The sequence below is a fragment of the Haliotis rubra genome, unplaced genomic scaffold, assembly GCF_003918875.1.
Source record: "Haliotis rubra isolate DU_JTF1 unplaced genomic scaffold, ASM391887v1 Scf54, whole genome shotgun sequence".
Lineage (NCBI taxonomy): Eukaryota > Metazoa > Mollusca > Gastropoda > Lepetellida > Haliotidae > Haliotis > Haliotis rubra.
Window position 1 is genome coordinate 375,714 of NW_025767235.1, and position 17,359 is coordinate 393,072.

The following is a 17,359-nucleotide window of genomic DNA, read 5'->3' on the forward strand; positions in this document are numbered from 1 at the left end:
GTACCGTTTTGAAGTTACCAGCCCTGATGTCTGGCTGGGTTTTTTGGCTTATTTCATACACTGCTTGTCCTTCATTTCTCCTGTGAAAGACATTTTCGTACAACATGTATGAGAATACTATTGTTTTAAAAGGTACTGTTCCTTATGGTGATTCAGCATGCTTTATGTTGGTCTCATAAATTGCAGTATGTCAGTGAAAAGATTGGTGGAGCCAAAGGCACAGAACTCGATGAAGAGTTTACAGAAATGGAAAGGGTAAGTATCATTTTGTCTCTTACTGATTTGTTGAGTTCATACGAAAGTTATCTAAAGACTAAAGCATGATGACTACCGTGCTGAGTGATAGCAAATAGGTATTATCAGGCTCCTGTCTTTTAGATATGGCTCACTTTTCCCACAGACCAAGACAGCTTTACTTATAGCAGAGATTAAAAGGGTATTTCAAAGGGTAACATAACTATCAGTTCTCGTAATGTTCCTTAAACATGTTAAATGACATAGATTTTCAGAATTCCTATTGAATCAGTAGTTCAGCTGTAGCAGTTATAATTAGCACAGATATTGACCTGATTACATATGTCACTTGCTGACCTGTATGTCACACTTGACAGTATATATATATATAGCTTGTTGATTGACCGGAACGTAAGACAGACTATATGAACTACCGGTATATAAATAAATGTACAGATAACCTAAATACAGTGGAAAGATAGTGAAGTTTGTTAAGGTTGTCTAATAAATATGCAGGTAAATGCTAATTGCTATCAGTATCTGGAATAGTGATGTTTTTATCAAAATGGCATTTGTACATAGATACTAATGTGTATTGTGATAGCCTGTTGACATTTGCCTTGGACTAATAAATTTGTAATGATCAACAGAACATTCTAGTGCATTGGATCAAATGTTTCAAATATTTTCTCTTTGTTTGCTATTTCTCAAATAATTCCATCATCATCTATTGATCCTGTGCGTTTTAGGTATATAATCTTAGTACTGTTTACACAAAAGTCAACAATGCTTTAGTTGTTGTTTAGGTAACTCGCCATCATGGTTTGCGTTGTAAGTCTTGCCTTAGGTTTAGTGTGGTAAAAGATGTAGTACATTATGTTTGGTGAAGATTCACAACAGGAATACAGCTTTTCAGGTTGATCATCTTTTCGATGGTTTGTAATTACTGTACATATTGTGACTTACAGTAAGGTGGATGTCCCATGTGATAAGGAAATGTAGGTCTCAGATAATTTTCGGTACGGATTCCAACTCACTAGGTTGCATAGTTACAAATGGCCGTGACCTCATATCGATGTGTGGCCATCTTGCCAGCAGGAAATGACAGGATTAACATTAACTTACCTCCCACAATCTCTAATGAAGAAGGAAGTCGTGAGAGGAAGCTCAGTAGGCATTGGTAGCCTAGTGGTTAAAGCTTTCGCTCGTCATGCCGAAGACCCGGGTTCAATTCCCATATGGGCACAATGTGTGAAGCCCATTTGTGGTGTCCCCCGCCGTGATATTGCTGGAATATTGCTAAAAGCGGCGTAAAACCATACTCACTTAAGTATGGCCATTGGGAATACTGGGTTTGACCAAATCACCAAAACAAAAACGAGATATTTCAGATATACATGTGAATCATGTTGCAAAAGCAGTGCTTATTTAAATGTTTGGGTAATGTGGACATCAGCCATCGAAGTAGTAAGACATAAGTCCTCTGTTATCTTTTAGTAACCAGAGCTCCAGATAAGATTTAGCTCATGTGGGTACTGTACCCACTGTATTCTTTGGAGTGGGTATTATGAATGTTGAGTGGGTATTTCATTTTCCGTTACCCACTGCTTTCAAATATGTGCATATTTCAGTCATTTTACTCACCTAAGTATTATGTCATTGAGTAAGTTTACTAAGCAAGTATGTTCTGCCTTATGTCATACCTAATCAAAACCAACTTAAATATAATGGAAATGATTTTATAAAAAATCACTCATCCTATACTAACAGTACAACTTGATAGCAATGATGTCTTTTTCATTACGCAAGCGATTTTTATAAATATATTCCGTACGCATTTGTTTTAAACTTTTTGCGTATCTAACATTTTAAAAGCGTAATTGGTACGCAACAATTATTTTTCATTGCGTAATTGGAAATTTTCTATGCGTATTTTACCCGGATACGCAGCTTATCTGGGCCTCTGTATAATATGTAGATCAGAATAGGGTTTTACAAGCAGTTTTAATGTTAGTATATGTCCTTGTCTGTCCTAAAGTAAGATGAAGAAAGAAGATAAGAACAAATTTAACATCATGTGCTGTTTATTTGAAGAAATACTTGAACATATTGAATTATAACTCCAGTATGAATATTTAATATGATTTGTTTAAGTGTGTGAATTTTATCATAGCCAGAGCGTGTTCTCAGTGTAGATAAATAGATATCAGAGAACCAGCTTCCAGCAAAAATACAAAAAAAGGACTGAAAGATATAAATATATTTGCCATCCCTGGTGAGTGGTGACACAATAATATATATGGATTACTAACGAAAACAGCATTCTGAACATAGTTAAGAAGCAGTGCATAAATAAAGATGTAACTGCATATTTTATATGTAAATTCAAGCTTTACACATCACAATAGTTTCTATAAGATATTTTCAATGACATGATTTTCATATCATTAATTGTTAATATTTCTTTCCATTATCCATTATTTCTAACGGTTGATTTTTATAGCCAGCCCTGAACACTGCCTCCTAAGTCAACAACTGTTGTAATTATCAATCAGTGTTTAATTGTGTCCCTATTTATATTTCTGAAAACAAATATCACAACACTTGAACAATATGAACAACTTTGTGGATTACAACTTCTGGTTGGCCTGCCATGATATTGCTGGAATATTGCTAAAAGCAGCATGAAACTAAACTCACTCACTCACTTGGGGTGGTGGGTAGCCTTGTGGATAAAGCATTCGCTCGTCACGAGAAGGCCTGGGTTCAATTCCCCACATGGGTAGATTGTGTGAAGTCTATTTCTGGTGTACCCCAGATATTGCTGGAACCATGTTGTAGTGACTTGTATTGCACTGACCAATTTAAGCAAAATGTGCCTGCCAAGGGTGCTTGAATATGTACATACTAAGCTACCCAGAAATGGACTCAAGTTTTTAGTGAATTTAAACATCTTAAATGAAGTGAACAATAGATAGTTTTATATGCTTGACTCAGTGTCACCTGGTCACAAAAAACGGTGCATATAGAAATCATTTCACTCACTGACTCACTGACTCACTGGACTCACGCATGGACCTTTGGATCTTAAAAGTAGTTCCTGGTCACAAATTGCAGTTTTTTTTAAGCCATTCAGACATTAAACTGGTTGATTTATGTGTGTTTTACAACTATCTGTCTTCCATGTAAATAGTAACCCCCTTTCTCATCTATATCAGTTCTCAGCTTGAAATGAAAGATCATTGTGCCCTCGTAAAGGAATGCTCTAAACTGAAACAAGGAAATTTGTCCTACTCAGAACAAAGTTAAAATGATGCAAGTATGTGTGCTGTATTAAAAATGTCAGGTTGACAGTAAATCAGAGTTTGAGATAGTTGTGTGAAGAATAGTGTTGCATGTGTCCTTTCTCCCGCTAGTGCTAAGTAGGAAGTAGAGATGTGGCAATCTAAGTCACCTGATTCATCAATAAGTGGGCCAGTCAAGAGTGGCATGGGCAAATCCCGCCATTAGGCTTCTAAGTGAAATGTTTGTGTAACCAGTTATGCTACTGACCCAATATTATTGATGTGACAGAGATTGTCACGTGAAACAGTTATCTTACATTAAAGGTATTCTAGCACAAATGAATAGTTATTTACTTCTGAGGCAACTCACTTTTGTGCACAACATATATATTTAGTGGCATCTTGTCTTTTGTGATGGTACTTGTATTGTGACCTGAGCTAACATGTAATGACATGTAATGACTTAAGGTAATAGGTTTTATTGAAACATTTTTGAAAATATTCATCAGTGTTTAATTTTTTTTACTTAACGCTCTTTTTTACATGCACACATGCACACACACACACACACACACACACACACACACACACACACACACACACACACACACACACACACACACACACACACACACACACACACGCACTTCATTAGTTATGTTAAAAGAAAGTACAAGGCTACTACCAATCTTTAGATCTGGTGAATTTGACATTTTTTATTTGGTCTGAATAAATGATTTCATGAACTTACAGAGTTTTTGTCAAAAGCCATTGAAGTGTAGGTAATGAGGAAATGTTTGACAACAGTTCAGTATTCTTCTTCTTGAAGCCTGTGTAGATGACTGATCTGTACACTGGTATTGTTGGGTGGACTGAGGTGCAGGTGGGTTGACTGCATGAGTGGTTCTGTTGATGGGGTGAACTGGACACAGTGTCACAGGTCACTTTCCTCGCGTCATGCTAATCAGGGCTATTTGTGGAGTTAGTGAAGTAGCAGTCTTTAGGCTAAACAAGTTGTCAGTGGGACTTTTTATTGCCATGATAACCTCTTGCATTTTGTTTCAATATCATGTCGACTTTAGTGTTGGGAATTGGTTAAAATCTCATAATTGATAATTGGTTCATTGCAACTGATCAATCATCGAAAATAATTGGTTTACGTCATTTATCAAATGTTCCTGTTATCATTGTTAATGCACATAAAAAAAATATAGAAAAAACATGTAATTTGGGTCTTTTGCAAATTGCACAAAATCCATTGGCGAATTTCGCATATTTAAAGGATGATTAGTATGTTAGGAACACAGATTTCCTGGATTCTTTAAGATAAATTCAATCATGACTTGGAACGAGCTTGTAGTGCTTATGAAATGTAAATTTAGTGACACAGACAAAACCAACCTTGTGTAAAATATTGTTGATGCAAACAAGTGTTCCAAAATTGGTTGAGTTCGATTATGAGAAAACACAATCGACTGCTTGGTCGTTTAGGCACTGCGGCCGATCTTCGATTATTTCAATTAATCGGACCACCACTAGTCGACTTGTTTTTGTCTTACTCCTATCCCTCTCCCTTGTCACACTTTTTATGGCAGGGAATGCTTGTCAGACATTTTAATATAGAAATGTCACTTAATAAAGTATTTATGAGTTGCCTGGTGACCTGTAGCAGGGGACAGGATTCTGTGCATATCAATTTGGCTAACGTGAAATATGTGGCACAATGACAACTCTGTCACATGTATCTTGTACATGTATGTTTCAATAGGGTTTGGTCTTTGTCTGCCAGCTGACCTTCTTTCTGAAACAGATATAGTTGTAACAAGTGTCTGAGGTTAAGTGCTCAGTTAATGTTTATGATGTTTGGGTTCTCACAGATGATTGTGATTTTGATGAAACAAGAAAATGGGAGTCATTGTTCTCAAGGTTTCAGGGGTAGGTCAATGTCCATGCTCCAGACCCGGGTTCGATTAACCACATGGATACAATGTGTGAAGTCCATTTCTGGTGACCCCTGCTGTGATATTGCTGGAATATTGCTAAAAGCAGCGTGAAACTAAATGCTAAAAAGCTCATCATTTTAACCAACAGTGATCAAAATATAAATTTATAATATTATAAAAAAAAAATAAATTTTATTCTTGAAAAAATATGACCAGCGGTTCCGTAAAAAAAGAAATAAAATTGGTCTGGCCTAATGATCAAACTCAAGAAGTAAGAACATTCCAGAGAGAAAGTTTATGCAAGTGTCTGTTGGATGGACATGTATGTGTTAAGCAATTTGGACCCCCAAGTTTGACAATCCCTACTTTGAAGGGGAGAAGCTGAAGAGCCCAAGATGCCATGCCCTCAGCACCATGACCTTGGTGCCATGACCTTGGTGCAGCACTGCTACAATCATGGGAACATGCAAGGGATTTAAGAAAGTCTGATTAATCATCTCTCATGCTTAGGTTTAGGACTGATGTTTACTTGCAGTATTTCAGATGCAATGATTGATTCCACTGATGCCATTGATCTGTTACATCATTTGCAGGAAAACCTAATTATATTCCAAAGTTCTGTGCAAGAGGTGCATGTCTATGAATATCAGTGCATTTTAACAATGAAGAGCCACTGCCATTGTTAAATGTTTTCAGATCTATCAGAATGGTACGCAGTGTTATCCAGAAGCCTGTCACTACTATAAGCAGACTGTTTCAGTCGTCAAATAGGGCTTTAAGTGGTAGAGAAAATTACAGTGACTGATCTGTAACAATACAGTCATTTTGTTGGCGATAAGTGGCATGTTGATGGTTTGATAGCTTCATACATAACTTTCAACAGTATGATTTTAGGAGCAAAATCAATGTTCAACATTGAATTGGAGACCACATGAAAAGATGGACTTGACTCTTCACATTGTCAAGCTCAAATACAGCAACAATCCTAGTACATACATTGAACTGTGTAGTGATTGTGTTTATTGGGAAAGCTTCTTCTTTCATGGTTTCTTTGATAGTATTTTGAAGTAGAGGGGCCTAAGTCTGAGTTTTGGTATTATTTTTGTGCTGAAATCCCAGCACTATTATTGACAGTGCCAAAACATCAATTAAGTGCTGCTCTAACACCCATAAAGATGTGATTGTGCCAGATGCAAGCAGTTACTTTCACATCAATGAACATGATACATGCAGAACCATAAAGGTTGCAGCTCTAACTTATAGACAGTATTTAGCCACTGTGGTTAAGTATTGACTTGAATCTATCCAACAAAGCCACATATTATATATTTAGGGAGACATATTATGATCCTATTTTGTGACAGCTAGAATCAGACTGCTCGTCTCTAGGCAGGTATTGATCAAGCATTTCATCATAATGCATCAATTGCTGCTTGTTTTGTACACTGACATTGGAAACTGGCTTTCAGTGTGATGAAAACTCACCATTAGTATCCTCTTTAAAACCGAAAGTAGATGAAGCATTTCACACGTCTAGTGCGGGGTGACAACTTCAGTTTCAGCTTGCATGTTGCTCAGCGTTCAGAGATAGTATTTACTCCCAAAGGCTCAACAGTAAAGGATGTTAAAAGGGGTCTGTGCACCAATGTCGCATGACCAGTCTAGGCTTAGATGTAGCAGCTGGTAGCCTTTCTGAAGACATTGATTTTCTCTACTTAGATCACTTAAGGGTCAACTACTGTATATACGTCAGAAGATGGTATTAACACATGGGAAAATTGGTGTTGAACAAATTCAGATTTGCAGGGAATGCCAGCTTGCCAAAGTTTAGTTTCTAGTTTGGCACTTGTGGTAGACAGTAACATGAAACATAGATTCCCCTGAATTCTATATAGCTACATAAAATGTATGAAATTCTACTAGAGTTTACATGACCCATCACATAGGCAATGTGACGGGCAGGATAGTGTGAATTTCTGTCCCTCTTAGCAGATTTGTACAAGTAGTAGTGGTGTTCGATTAATTGAAATAATCGAAGATTGGTCGCAGGGACCAAACGACCAAGCAATCGATCACATTTTCTCATAATTGAACTTAAACGTTTTTGGAACTACTGTTTTAGTCTTTGAAAAACTTGACAATGGAACATATCTTAGAAATTGTCAGGGCCTGAAAACGTGTTTAATTCTTAGGATACTCACTTCACCAACTGAAAAGCCATGACTGAATATTTCTCTAAGACTCAAGGAAGTTTATGGTCATGATATATTAGTCATCACTTTAAAGTAGCAAGTTGCATCATGTTATGCATATTTGCAATAACAACCTGGATTAGAAAAACTGAAAAATCTCGCTAACCAATTTTTTTCGATGATTGTTCGTTGGTAATGAAGCAATCATCAATTGTGAGATTTCAACCAATTCCCAACACTAACAAGTAGCAGTAAATACATAGGGGAACATGTCCTATACATTCAATATAAGGTACATTCAAGTTGTACGAGGAAATTGTAGCCTAATGACTTGTTTGCTACATAGAGGAGTTACAATGGAAGTAATGGTAATATCACTGTTTACAATATGTGCCCTGATATGTATCAAGCAGTGATATGCCCTACAGACATGCTGTCTGTGTATTCAAATATGCACTATCATTGAATAATGAATATATATTGATGTAGACTATGACCATAAGATAGAACTGAAACAATTTTGTCCGATGTGTATCAACACTATGCCAAGGGCTCTTCCTGAATTTGATTTTAAGAGCCCAACAGGTTTATGAATAGATAGTTGATCAAGGTACGCTGTTCAGAACATAGTATAATGGTGTTGTCATATCTATTTCAATTATGATTGACAATGTAACGCATCCATGCATTGGGGATATCAAATATTATTACTATCTTGTAACTAGAGTGTATCATGCATGTATAGCATGACATTTATCATTGTACATGGTTTCGCTGTTTTGTACATCAAAACTGGTGACTGCAAGCTCAGTCCTATAGTGACCCCTTTGTTGACCTTCCAGATATGATTTTTATTGCATGGAGAAGCTTTGTTTCGAAGCTTTAAATAAGATAAGCAGATAGCTTGTACTAACACATCAGCATTTGGCAATAACGAGCGGCAGTGGTGTTAAGAAAATTTTCAAAAGGAAGTCCTGAAAGCAGGAGAAGAAAACATGATGTGACTAGGCATAACTTTTTTCAAGTGTCAGGGTCAAAACATGATTGTGAATGTCATTGAGCTGACCAGCAAGTGAACGAGATAACTGGTGCTGCTGTGTGCTGGCATGGTCTCGGATTGTTTGTTCCAATCAGTTGGACCTCTTCAGGTCCTGTTCAGGCAAAAAAGGACCCACCATTTTGGCAGCTAAAGGGAACACTGTGGGACAAGATCTGAACTCTGAGTGACAATAGGTCACTAGTCACCTGCTGGTCATGAATCTGGTGGGGTTAAAATGTTCGCAAAATGAAGCTATTCTCATAAAATGCTTCAATTACCTTTTTTAACAGCAGCACTTTTACCGCTAGCTGGTCCCGTTCTATCATACTTCCACTGCATAAAAAGGGGGACTCTAGCCTCCCATATAATTGCAGTGGAATATCTCTGATGAGTGTATTAGGGAAGGTATTTACAACAAAATTGAACAATAGGATATCCCAGTGGGCAGATATGCTCAATAAAATTCCAGAAATACAAGCAGGGTTTGAAAAATAACTACTCCACGACTGATCATATCTTCACTTTATATGCTATTATTCAAAGTGTCTATCACGTAGAAAACACAATTAATGTATTGCATTTGTAGACTTCAAAAAGGCTGTTGATAGGTTCAAACTCTGGAACTGCTTAAGAGATACTGGTCTCAGGGGCAAAATGTATTCTATGCTGAAGGAAATGTACTCAAACACAAAGTCCTATGTCTGTTGTGAGACGGGTACAAAAGACTAGTTTGATTGTCTTATAGGTTTGCGACAAGGCTACATCCTCAGTCCCATCCTATTTTCATTTTTTATCAGCGAATTATATAATGATATTGCTTCTTATGGAAAACATGTTATTCAACTGTTTCAGGATTACTTGGAAATTTTAATGCTTCTCTTCGCAGATGATGTGATTTTACTATCAGATACAGTGACGGGATTACAAAGACAACTTAACATTCTAGAGATAATTGCACTAAGGAATGGAAACTCTCAGATAACTCTGTTGTTTATCACAGTAGCCCGACAGTGTGGATGGTTGCTCACAGTATCAGATTCTTGAAGGTCTCATCATATAGCTGGAACCAAATTTAGTCGCATCATTTGTTACCAGCAATAAAGTGCTAGGGACATCACTGTGGTGTGAAACAACAAACAAATATAATATCTCTGGAAGCTTGGCTGTGTGATTATTATGTGAAATTGGTGATATCAGATTAGTGTCTGTGTCCAGGCTGCAGAAACCTGAAGACATTAAGGTAACGATGAGCTTCGTACATCGCCAGTGTCCTAGGAGGTGGTAAGATGTCCAGCCTCAGCCCAGTTTGACTGCCAAGTGTTGCAGCAGTCCAGCAGACCAACAGACCAATGGGAACCACTGTCCTATCTCTCCACAAACATAACATGACAGCTCACTCAATCAGCTGATAACTGTGGTAGATTACAATGACCTCATTGCATATTAGCTATTGTTGTTTTGGCATCAGTTCAAGTTAATAGCTTCAAATGTAGAAATGTAATATTTGTGATGTGTTCAGGACTATAAATGAACTGACCAATAAAGCATACAGTTGTACATGTGTTGCCTTCAGTGCTGTTAGGCTAAGCATCTGGTACTGTAAGTTCTAATTCCTTCTTCCGTATAAGTGTGATAATATACTTTCCTGTTACTAATACCTTTCATCATTTGTTCATGTGGCTCATGCGGTAGCCTAATGGTTAAAGTGTGTGCTTGTGTTTTGAAGGCCCTGGTTCAATTCCTCCACATGGGTACAATGAGTGAAGCATTTTTCTGGTGTCCTTGCAGTGATATTTCTAGGATGTTGCTTGGACCACATCCATGCATTTGTGAATGGCATTCATATGACCAGCACAAAAAGTTGTTCAAAGTCTACAGATTATCTGGGCAGTGGGGTAGTCTTTTGGTTAAAGCATTTGCTCTTCATGCCGAGGAGCCGGTATCCCCCGCTGTGATATTGCTGGAATATTTCTAAAAGCGGTGTAAAAAACTCTCAAACTCGCTCATGCACTCATGCACTCACGCACTCACTCACTCACTCACTCACTCACTCACTCACTCACTCACTCACTCACTCACTCACTCACTCACTCACTCACTCACTCACTCACTCACTCACTCACTCACTCACTCACTCACTCACTGTGGTTTCAGGCTGTACTCCCACCTACTATGTGTACATCAATCCGAATGAATTCCTAATGTTAATCCTGTCAGTTCCCCAAGTCCAGTAGGGACCTCCTGACCACTTCTAGCCCTGAGTACTAAGCCCCCAAATTTACGTAACAATTCATAACTATTATCAAAATAGCTTCAGTTTTATCCATGTCTGATCTAAGTCTTTTGTTACAACTCAAGTTCTGACACGCTTACCCTCTGTATTGTTGCTATAAGTACTCTTTTTGTGAACTTTCTCTAGTACCCAGGATGCTTATTATCGCTGATACAGTAATACATTCTCTCTTTAAATACGTCACACAGAATGTCCACAGAAACAATCTAGGCATGGTATGATAGCAGTTAAACGTTCCAACTTGTCCTGAGGATATAGTTTCAGCAAGATAAGAGGAAGTAAGAAGCAAAGTATCAGGTTGTATGCAGCTATATTTGCAAGCTCAATATGAAGTTTGTCTCTCAAGGCAGTCAACTGACCTCAGTACTTATCTCTCATGTTCTACTCCAGATATTGTGTGCACTCAATGTATTTTATACTTCTCAAAACCAGTTACAGTACATGCACAACTGGAAAGCTGTGTGTTGCAATACCTGACAGCCATGGCAGATGGACTAGACATATGAAGAGTCCCGAGTTCTTGAACTCTTTATAGTAGTATATTGTGTACTTGATGTTAACTGTGGTGAGCGTACTGAATTGATATATGTTTATGTTATGTGGACACATGCTATATGAAATGACAGTCTCTTCTTGGATCAGATATTATATGTCAAGTACATTCAGGTGTACACTATATTTTGGCATTTTTATTAATTTTTTCCTCATAATATATCACTTGACTTAGACTTGAAGACAAGTGGCATTCCTAACACTGCAGATTATCACTAGACAGCGTGTTGATGAGCACTGGCATCTCACCTGTGACGGAAGTGAGCATTAGCTATCTGTTGAGTCAAAGTTTGACAGGTTGACACAGAAGTAAATTAATAACTAAGTTTCCTTTTGTAACCTTTCGTAAGTTTCCTTTATTCATATTCCAATGGCAGTGGCTATGCCTATAGCATAGAAATTCGAAAGTCAAAGTTTATAAATAAATCAGGATTTCAAGGTCATGTCCTTTGTTTTAGGTCAATTGGTATGAGATGAAACTGTAGCTGTTATAGAGAGATAGTCTTGGTTGTTGAATGTGGGTCCCAGAGGAGCTGCCCACACCCATTAGACCAGGGTCGGTACATACAGCCCTGCAGCAAGGCATGCACTCAGCTATTGATATCATAGATACAATTATTCTAATGAGATTGTAGAAGATGGACCAGTGATGAAGACCAGCCAACCCCAGATGAGCACCTTTGAAGTGGCCCTTATTGACAGTGAGACTGCTTGGGAGAATAGCTCTACACAAGTAATCTGTTTTAATCATAGCTTTGGAGGCCATGCAGGGCATTTGTTGCAGTATTTTCTGTTGTAATCAATTATTGATCTTAAAATCAGGTTGAATTTTCTTTAATTTTGTGACAAATTTCCCCTGTTAAAAAGGAAATGGCTCCTGAATCAGTGTTAAGCCAGAGCCTGTCTCCAGTACTACAGTGTATTGGGGTGACAGCTTGTCGAGGATAGGAAGTGTTGGAGATAATCTATGCCCCAAGGACAATTACAAACATCTCCTGAACTGCACTAAGTGGTTTAAGTAACCAGAGAATATTTGTACTATTTTTGGCACTGTAGCCTGTAAATGTCATACTGGATGCTTGTAGATAGGCTTGTTTCTTGGAGTTGTAAACCAGGAGAACCCTTGTAGAGAAGGCTTATTCCTTGGAGTTGGTAACCAGGGTAACCAGGTGAACCCTTGTAGAGAAGGCTTATTCCTTGCAGTTGGTAACCAGGGTAACCAGATGAACCCTTGTAGAGAAGGCTTATTCCTTGGAGTTGGTAACCGGGTAACCAGGTGAACCCTTGTAGAGAAGGCTTATTCTTTGGAGATGGTAACCGGGGTAACCAGGTGAACCCTTGTAGAGAAGGCTTATTCCTTGGAGTTGGTGACCGGGGTAACCAGGTGAACCCTTGTAGAGAAGGCTTATTCCTTGGAGTTGGTGACCAGGGGGAACCCTTGTAGAGATGGCATATCTCTTAGAGTTCATAACCAGGGGTCTTTGGAGAGAGGGCTTATCTCTTGGAATTGGTAACCTTGAGAACACATGTAGGGATGGCTTATCTCTTGGAATTGGTAACCAGGGGAACACATGTAGGGATGACTTATCTCTTGGAATTGGTAACCAGGGGAACACATGTAGGGATGGCTTATCTCTTGGAATTGGTAACCTTGAGAACACATCCAGGGATGGCTAATTTCTTGGAATTGATAACCTTGATAACACTTGTAGGGGTGGCTAATCTCTTGGAATTGGTAACCAGGGGAACACATGTAGGGATAGCTAATCTCTTGGAATTGGTAACCAGGGGAACACATGTAGGGATGGCTTATCTCTTGGAATTGGTAACCTTGAGAACACATCCAGGGATGGCTAATTTCTTGGAATTGATAACCTTGATAACACTTGTAGGGGTGGCTAATCTCTTGGAATTGGTAACCAGGGGAACACATGTAGGGATAGCTAATCTCTTGGAATTGGTAACCAGGGGAACATGTAGGGATGGCTAATCTCTTGGAATTGGTAACCAGGGGAACACATGTAGGGATGGCTAATCTCTTGGAATTGGTAACCAGGGGAACACATGTAGGGATAGCTAATCTCTTGGAATTGGTAACCTTGAGAACACATCCAGGGATGGCTAATTTCTTGGAATTGATAACCTTGATAACACTTGTAGGGATGGCTAATTTCTTGGAATTGGTAACCTTGAGAACACATGTAGGGATGGCTTATCTCTTGGAATTGGTAACCTTGGGAACACATCCAGGGATGGCTAATTTCTTGGAATTGATAACCTTGATAACACTTGTAGGGATGGCTAATTTCTTGGAATTGGTAACCTTGAGAACACATGTAGGGATGGCTAATCTCTTGGAATTGGTAACCAGGGGAACACATGTAGGGATGGCTTATCTCTTTGAATTGGTAACCAGGGGAACACATGTAGGGATGGCTAATCTCTTGGAATTGGTAACCAGGGGAACACGTGTAGGGATGGCTAATCTCTTGGAATTGGTAACCAGGGGAACACATGTAGGGATAGCTAATCTCTTGGAATTGGTAACCAGGGGAACACATGTAGGGATGGCTAATCTCTTTGAATTGGTAACCTTGAGAACACATGTAGGGATGGCTTATCTCTTTGAATTGGTAACCAGGGGAACACATGTAGGGATGGCTAATCTCTTGGAATTGGTAACCTTGAGAACACATGTAGGGATAGCTAATCTCTTGGAATTGGTAACCAGGGGAACACATGTAGGGATGGCTAATCTCTTTGAATTGGTAACCTTGAGAACACATGCAGGGATGGCTAATCTCTTGGAATTGGTAACCAGGGGGACACATGTAGGGATGGCTTATCTCATGGAATTGGTAACCAGGGGTACCCTTGTAGAGAGGGCCCATCCCTTGGGGGTGGTCACTAGAGGTAGCCTAGAGGAGTGAGCCCATACCTTGGGGGTGGTCACTAGAGGTAGCCTAGAGGAGTGAGCCCATACCTTGGGGTGGGGTAGTAGTGAGGTGTTAAGTTTAGGTGCCGGTGTTAGCTCAGTGGTCAATGTTTAGATGCTGGATTGATTCTAATGGACTGAAGTCAGTGTAATGGTTGTTGTAGTACCTAAAACTGATTAACTTTAAAAAACCATGTGAAGGATAAAAGTTTATGACATCTAAGTGTCATATTTTTCTGTTATGGTGTAGCCTACCCATTTAACATGTTTACATTATGCAGTTCTTGCACTGCACTAAACAAACCTTGTTATTTTCATGGATTCAGTTAGAATGTATATCTGTTCAATCATTACCTACAAGATCACCAAGTGCCAGTTATAGTATATCTATATACTATAGGACTGCACTGTATTAACAATATACTGGTATAATGCAATACATTTTGCAAATGAAACATATAGAGATATCTTTTCATATTTATGGTACATGGGGAAATAGATATAACAAGTTTGTTTTATTTTATAATCAACCTAAATTCTTCTATAAACGTCATTCACAAATGATAACATGGCAACAGCATTGAGGCGATTTTCTCTCATATTGTTATTTCCCAACACCAGTGACTCCAAAATAGCAGTGACTGGCCATGCTTGGTAATATTTGCTTCAGTGGTTTGAAGGATTGGCATGATCCTAAATCACTGTCAAATGCTTCTATTCCAGACATGTTGCAGTGCATACCACAATACACATACCTGTAACACAGTGTATGCAATACAATTATTTTGCGATTACACTTCCCTAATAATATTCTGATTTATGTGTATTTAACATACAGACAACCCAGTTTATCATATCGATATATGCAAATATTCCTTTGAACCTCTGTCCTTTTACTTCCTGAATATAATGATGAATGTTTACTGTCACCAGTGGACCCTGGCGTTGGAGTTTGTTTGGTGCCCATTAGTCTTTGGACAGTAATAGTTATCTCCCATCCAATCTGCCTTTCACATTGCTAATACCTCAATTTTAGTTTCAGTTTCACATCTTAAATTTTCTACTTTTATATTTGCTGTGCTCGAGTAAAGTGATAATCAACAGAAGGAAGTTAAATTTATCTAAATGAAATATGAAGACATGTGCCAATGCCCCCAATCATTCACATTCCTTGACATCTCCAGCATTCCAACACTGTGTGGCAGATGCTCACTTTCTGTTGTATGACAGTGTATGATGTCTGTTGTATGACAGTGTATGATGTCTGGTGTATGATGTCTGTTGTATGACAGTGTATGATGCCTGTTGTATGACAGTGTATGATGTCTGTTGTATGACAGTGTATGATGTCTGTTGTATGACAGTGTATGATGTCTGTTGTATGACAGTGTATGATGTCTGTTGTATGACAGTGTATGATGTCTGTTGTATGACAGTGTATGATGCCTGTTGTATGACAGTCTGTTGTATGACAGTGTATGATGTCTGTTGTATGACAGTGTATGATGTCTGTTGTATGACAGTGTATGATGTCTGTTGTATGACAGTGTATGATGTCTGTTGTATGACAGTGTATGTCTGTTGTATGACAGTGTATGATGTCTGTTGTATGACAGTGTATGATGCCTGTTGTATGACAGTGTATGATGCCTGTTGTATGACAGTGTATGATGTCTGTTGTATGACAGTGTATGATGTCTGTTGTATGACAGTGTATGATGTTGTGTGTTGGTGGTCTTTGCTGTAAGTATGTACCTTCAGTGCATCTCTTATGTACCCATATGGTTTCCTTTGCGTGTTTTCATAATTGTAGCTGTATTTTGGCTGCTGTTACTATCGAGTATTATGTTTTGTAAAGAATTAGGAATCATAAAGTGAAACTTAAAGGACTTTTGGTTGATTCACAGCGAAAGGATATTACTTTGTGAGGGAAGGTGAAAACAACCCTGAGTTTGACTATACTGGATTGCTATTTCATGTCATAGGTTTCGGAACTACACTCACACCAATATGTTGGTAAATTGTTACCCCACGCAACGTGTTTTGTGGGGGGTATTAAAATGCGCTCTGTCTGTCCATGTGTCCGTGCATCCATGCACATTTGTCTTTTCCGGAGCAGATCTTTAAAACCGTTCAATATTACTTCACCAAACTTTGCACATAGATAGATCTGGTGGTGTACTGGTGCCTTTTGGTAGTTTTGGATTTCTAAATAAAATATTTTTGGCATTTCCATGGCAACAAGTTTGACTTTGACTTAAATTGGTGGTAGTGCTCTTTTCCGGAGCAGAACTCTGAAACCTTTCACTGCTTCTTCACCAAACTTGGCTCATAGATAGGTCTGGTGGTGAACTGGTGCCTTTTGGTAGTTTGGGATTTCTGCATAAAATATTTGTTTGTGTCTCCATGGCAACAAGTTTGGCTTCAACTGAATTTGGTGGTAGTGCCCCTTTCTGGAGCAGAACATTAAAACCTTTCAATACTCTCCTTCCACTTTTCTATATACACGCCAAAACGTTTGACATAATCATAACTCTTTGACATAATCATAACTCGTAGACATATTCCTGAATAGTATTTTGCCATTGTGGGGGATATTGATGACTTTGTCTTCTTGTTGAATATATAGACAGGAACACCTCCATGTTATGTTCCAAGAGAGACCATTACCATTGTCCTATACTAGATTGCACATATACCCTGCCTGGTAGTTCTCAACTGATTAGACACTTTTTGTAAGTTGAGAAAACCTCGTATCAAGTTCCTGTTTATAAATTACTAAAGAATATTACTGTTCTTAAAGATAACAAAGGGTGAACACTAAATGTCATATATATTTCCTTGTTGTCTGAGTGCAGCAGGGTTGTTCTATATACACAGCTTGGGG

General features: G+C 38.4%; 1 protein-coding gene across 6 annotated transcripts in view; it reads left to right on the plus strand.

The window, feature by feature from the left end:
• The window catches only part of LOC124253377 (endophilin-A3-like), a 62,575-nt gene that overhangs the window by 1,042 nt on the left and 44,174 nt on the right, over window positions 1–17,359 (plus strand). For all 6 annotated transcript variants that reach the window (XM_046687127.1, XM_046687129.1, XM_046687126.1 and 3 more), the window contains exon 2: window positions 187–255. In XM_046687127.1, coding sequence (XP_046543083.1) covers window positions 187–255 — 69 coding nt within the window. The remainder of the gene's footprint in view (window positions 1–186; window positions 256–17,359) is intronic.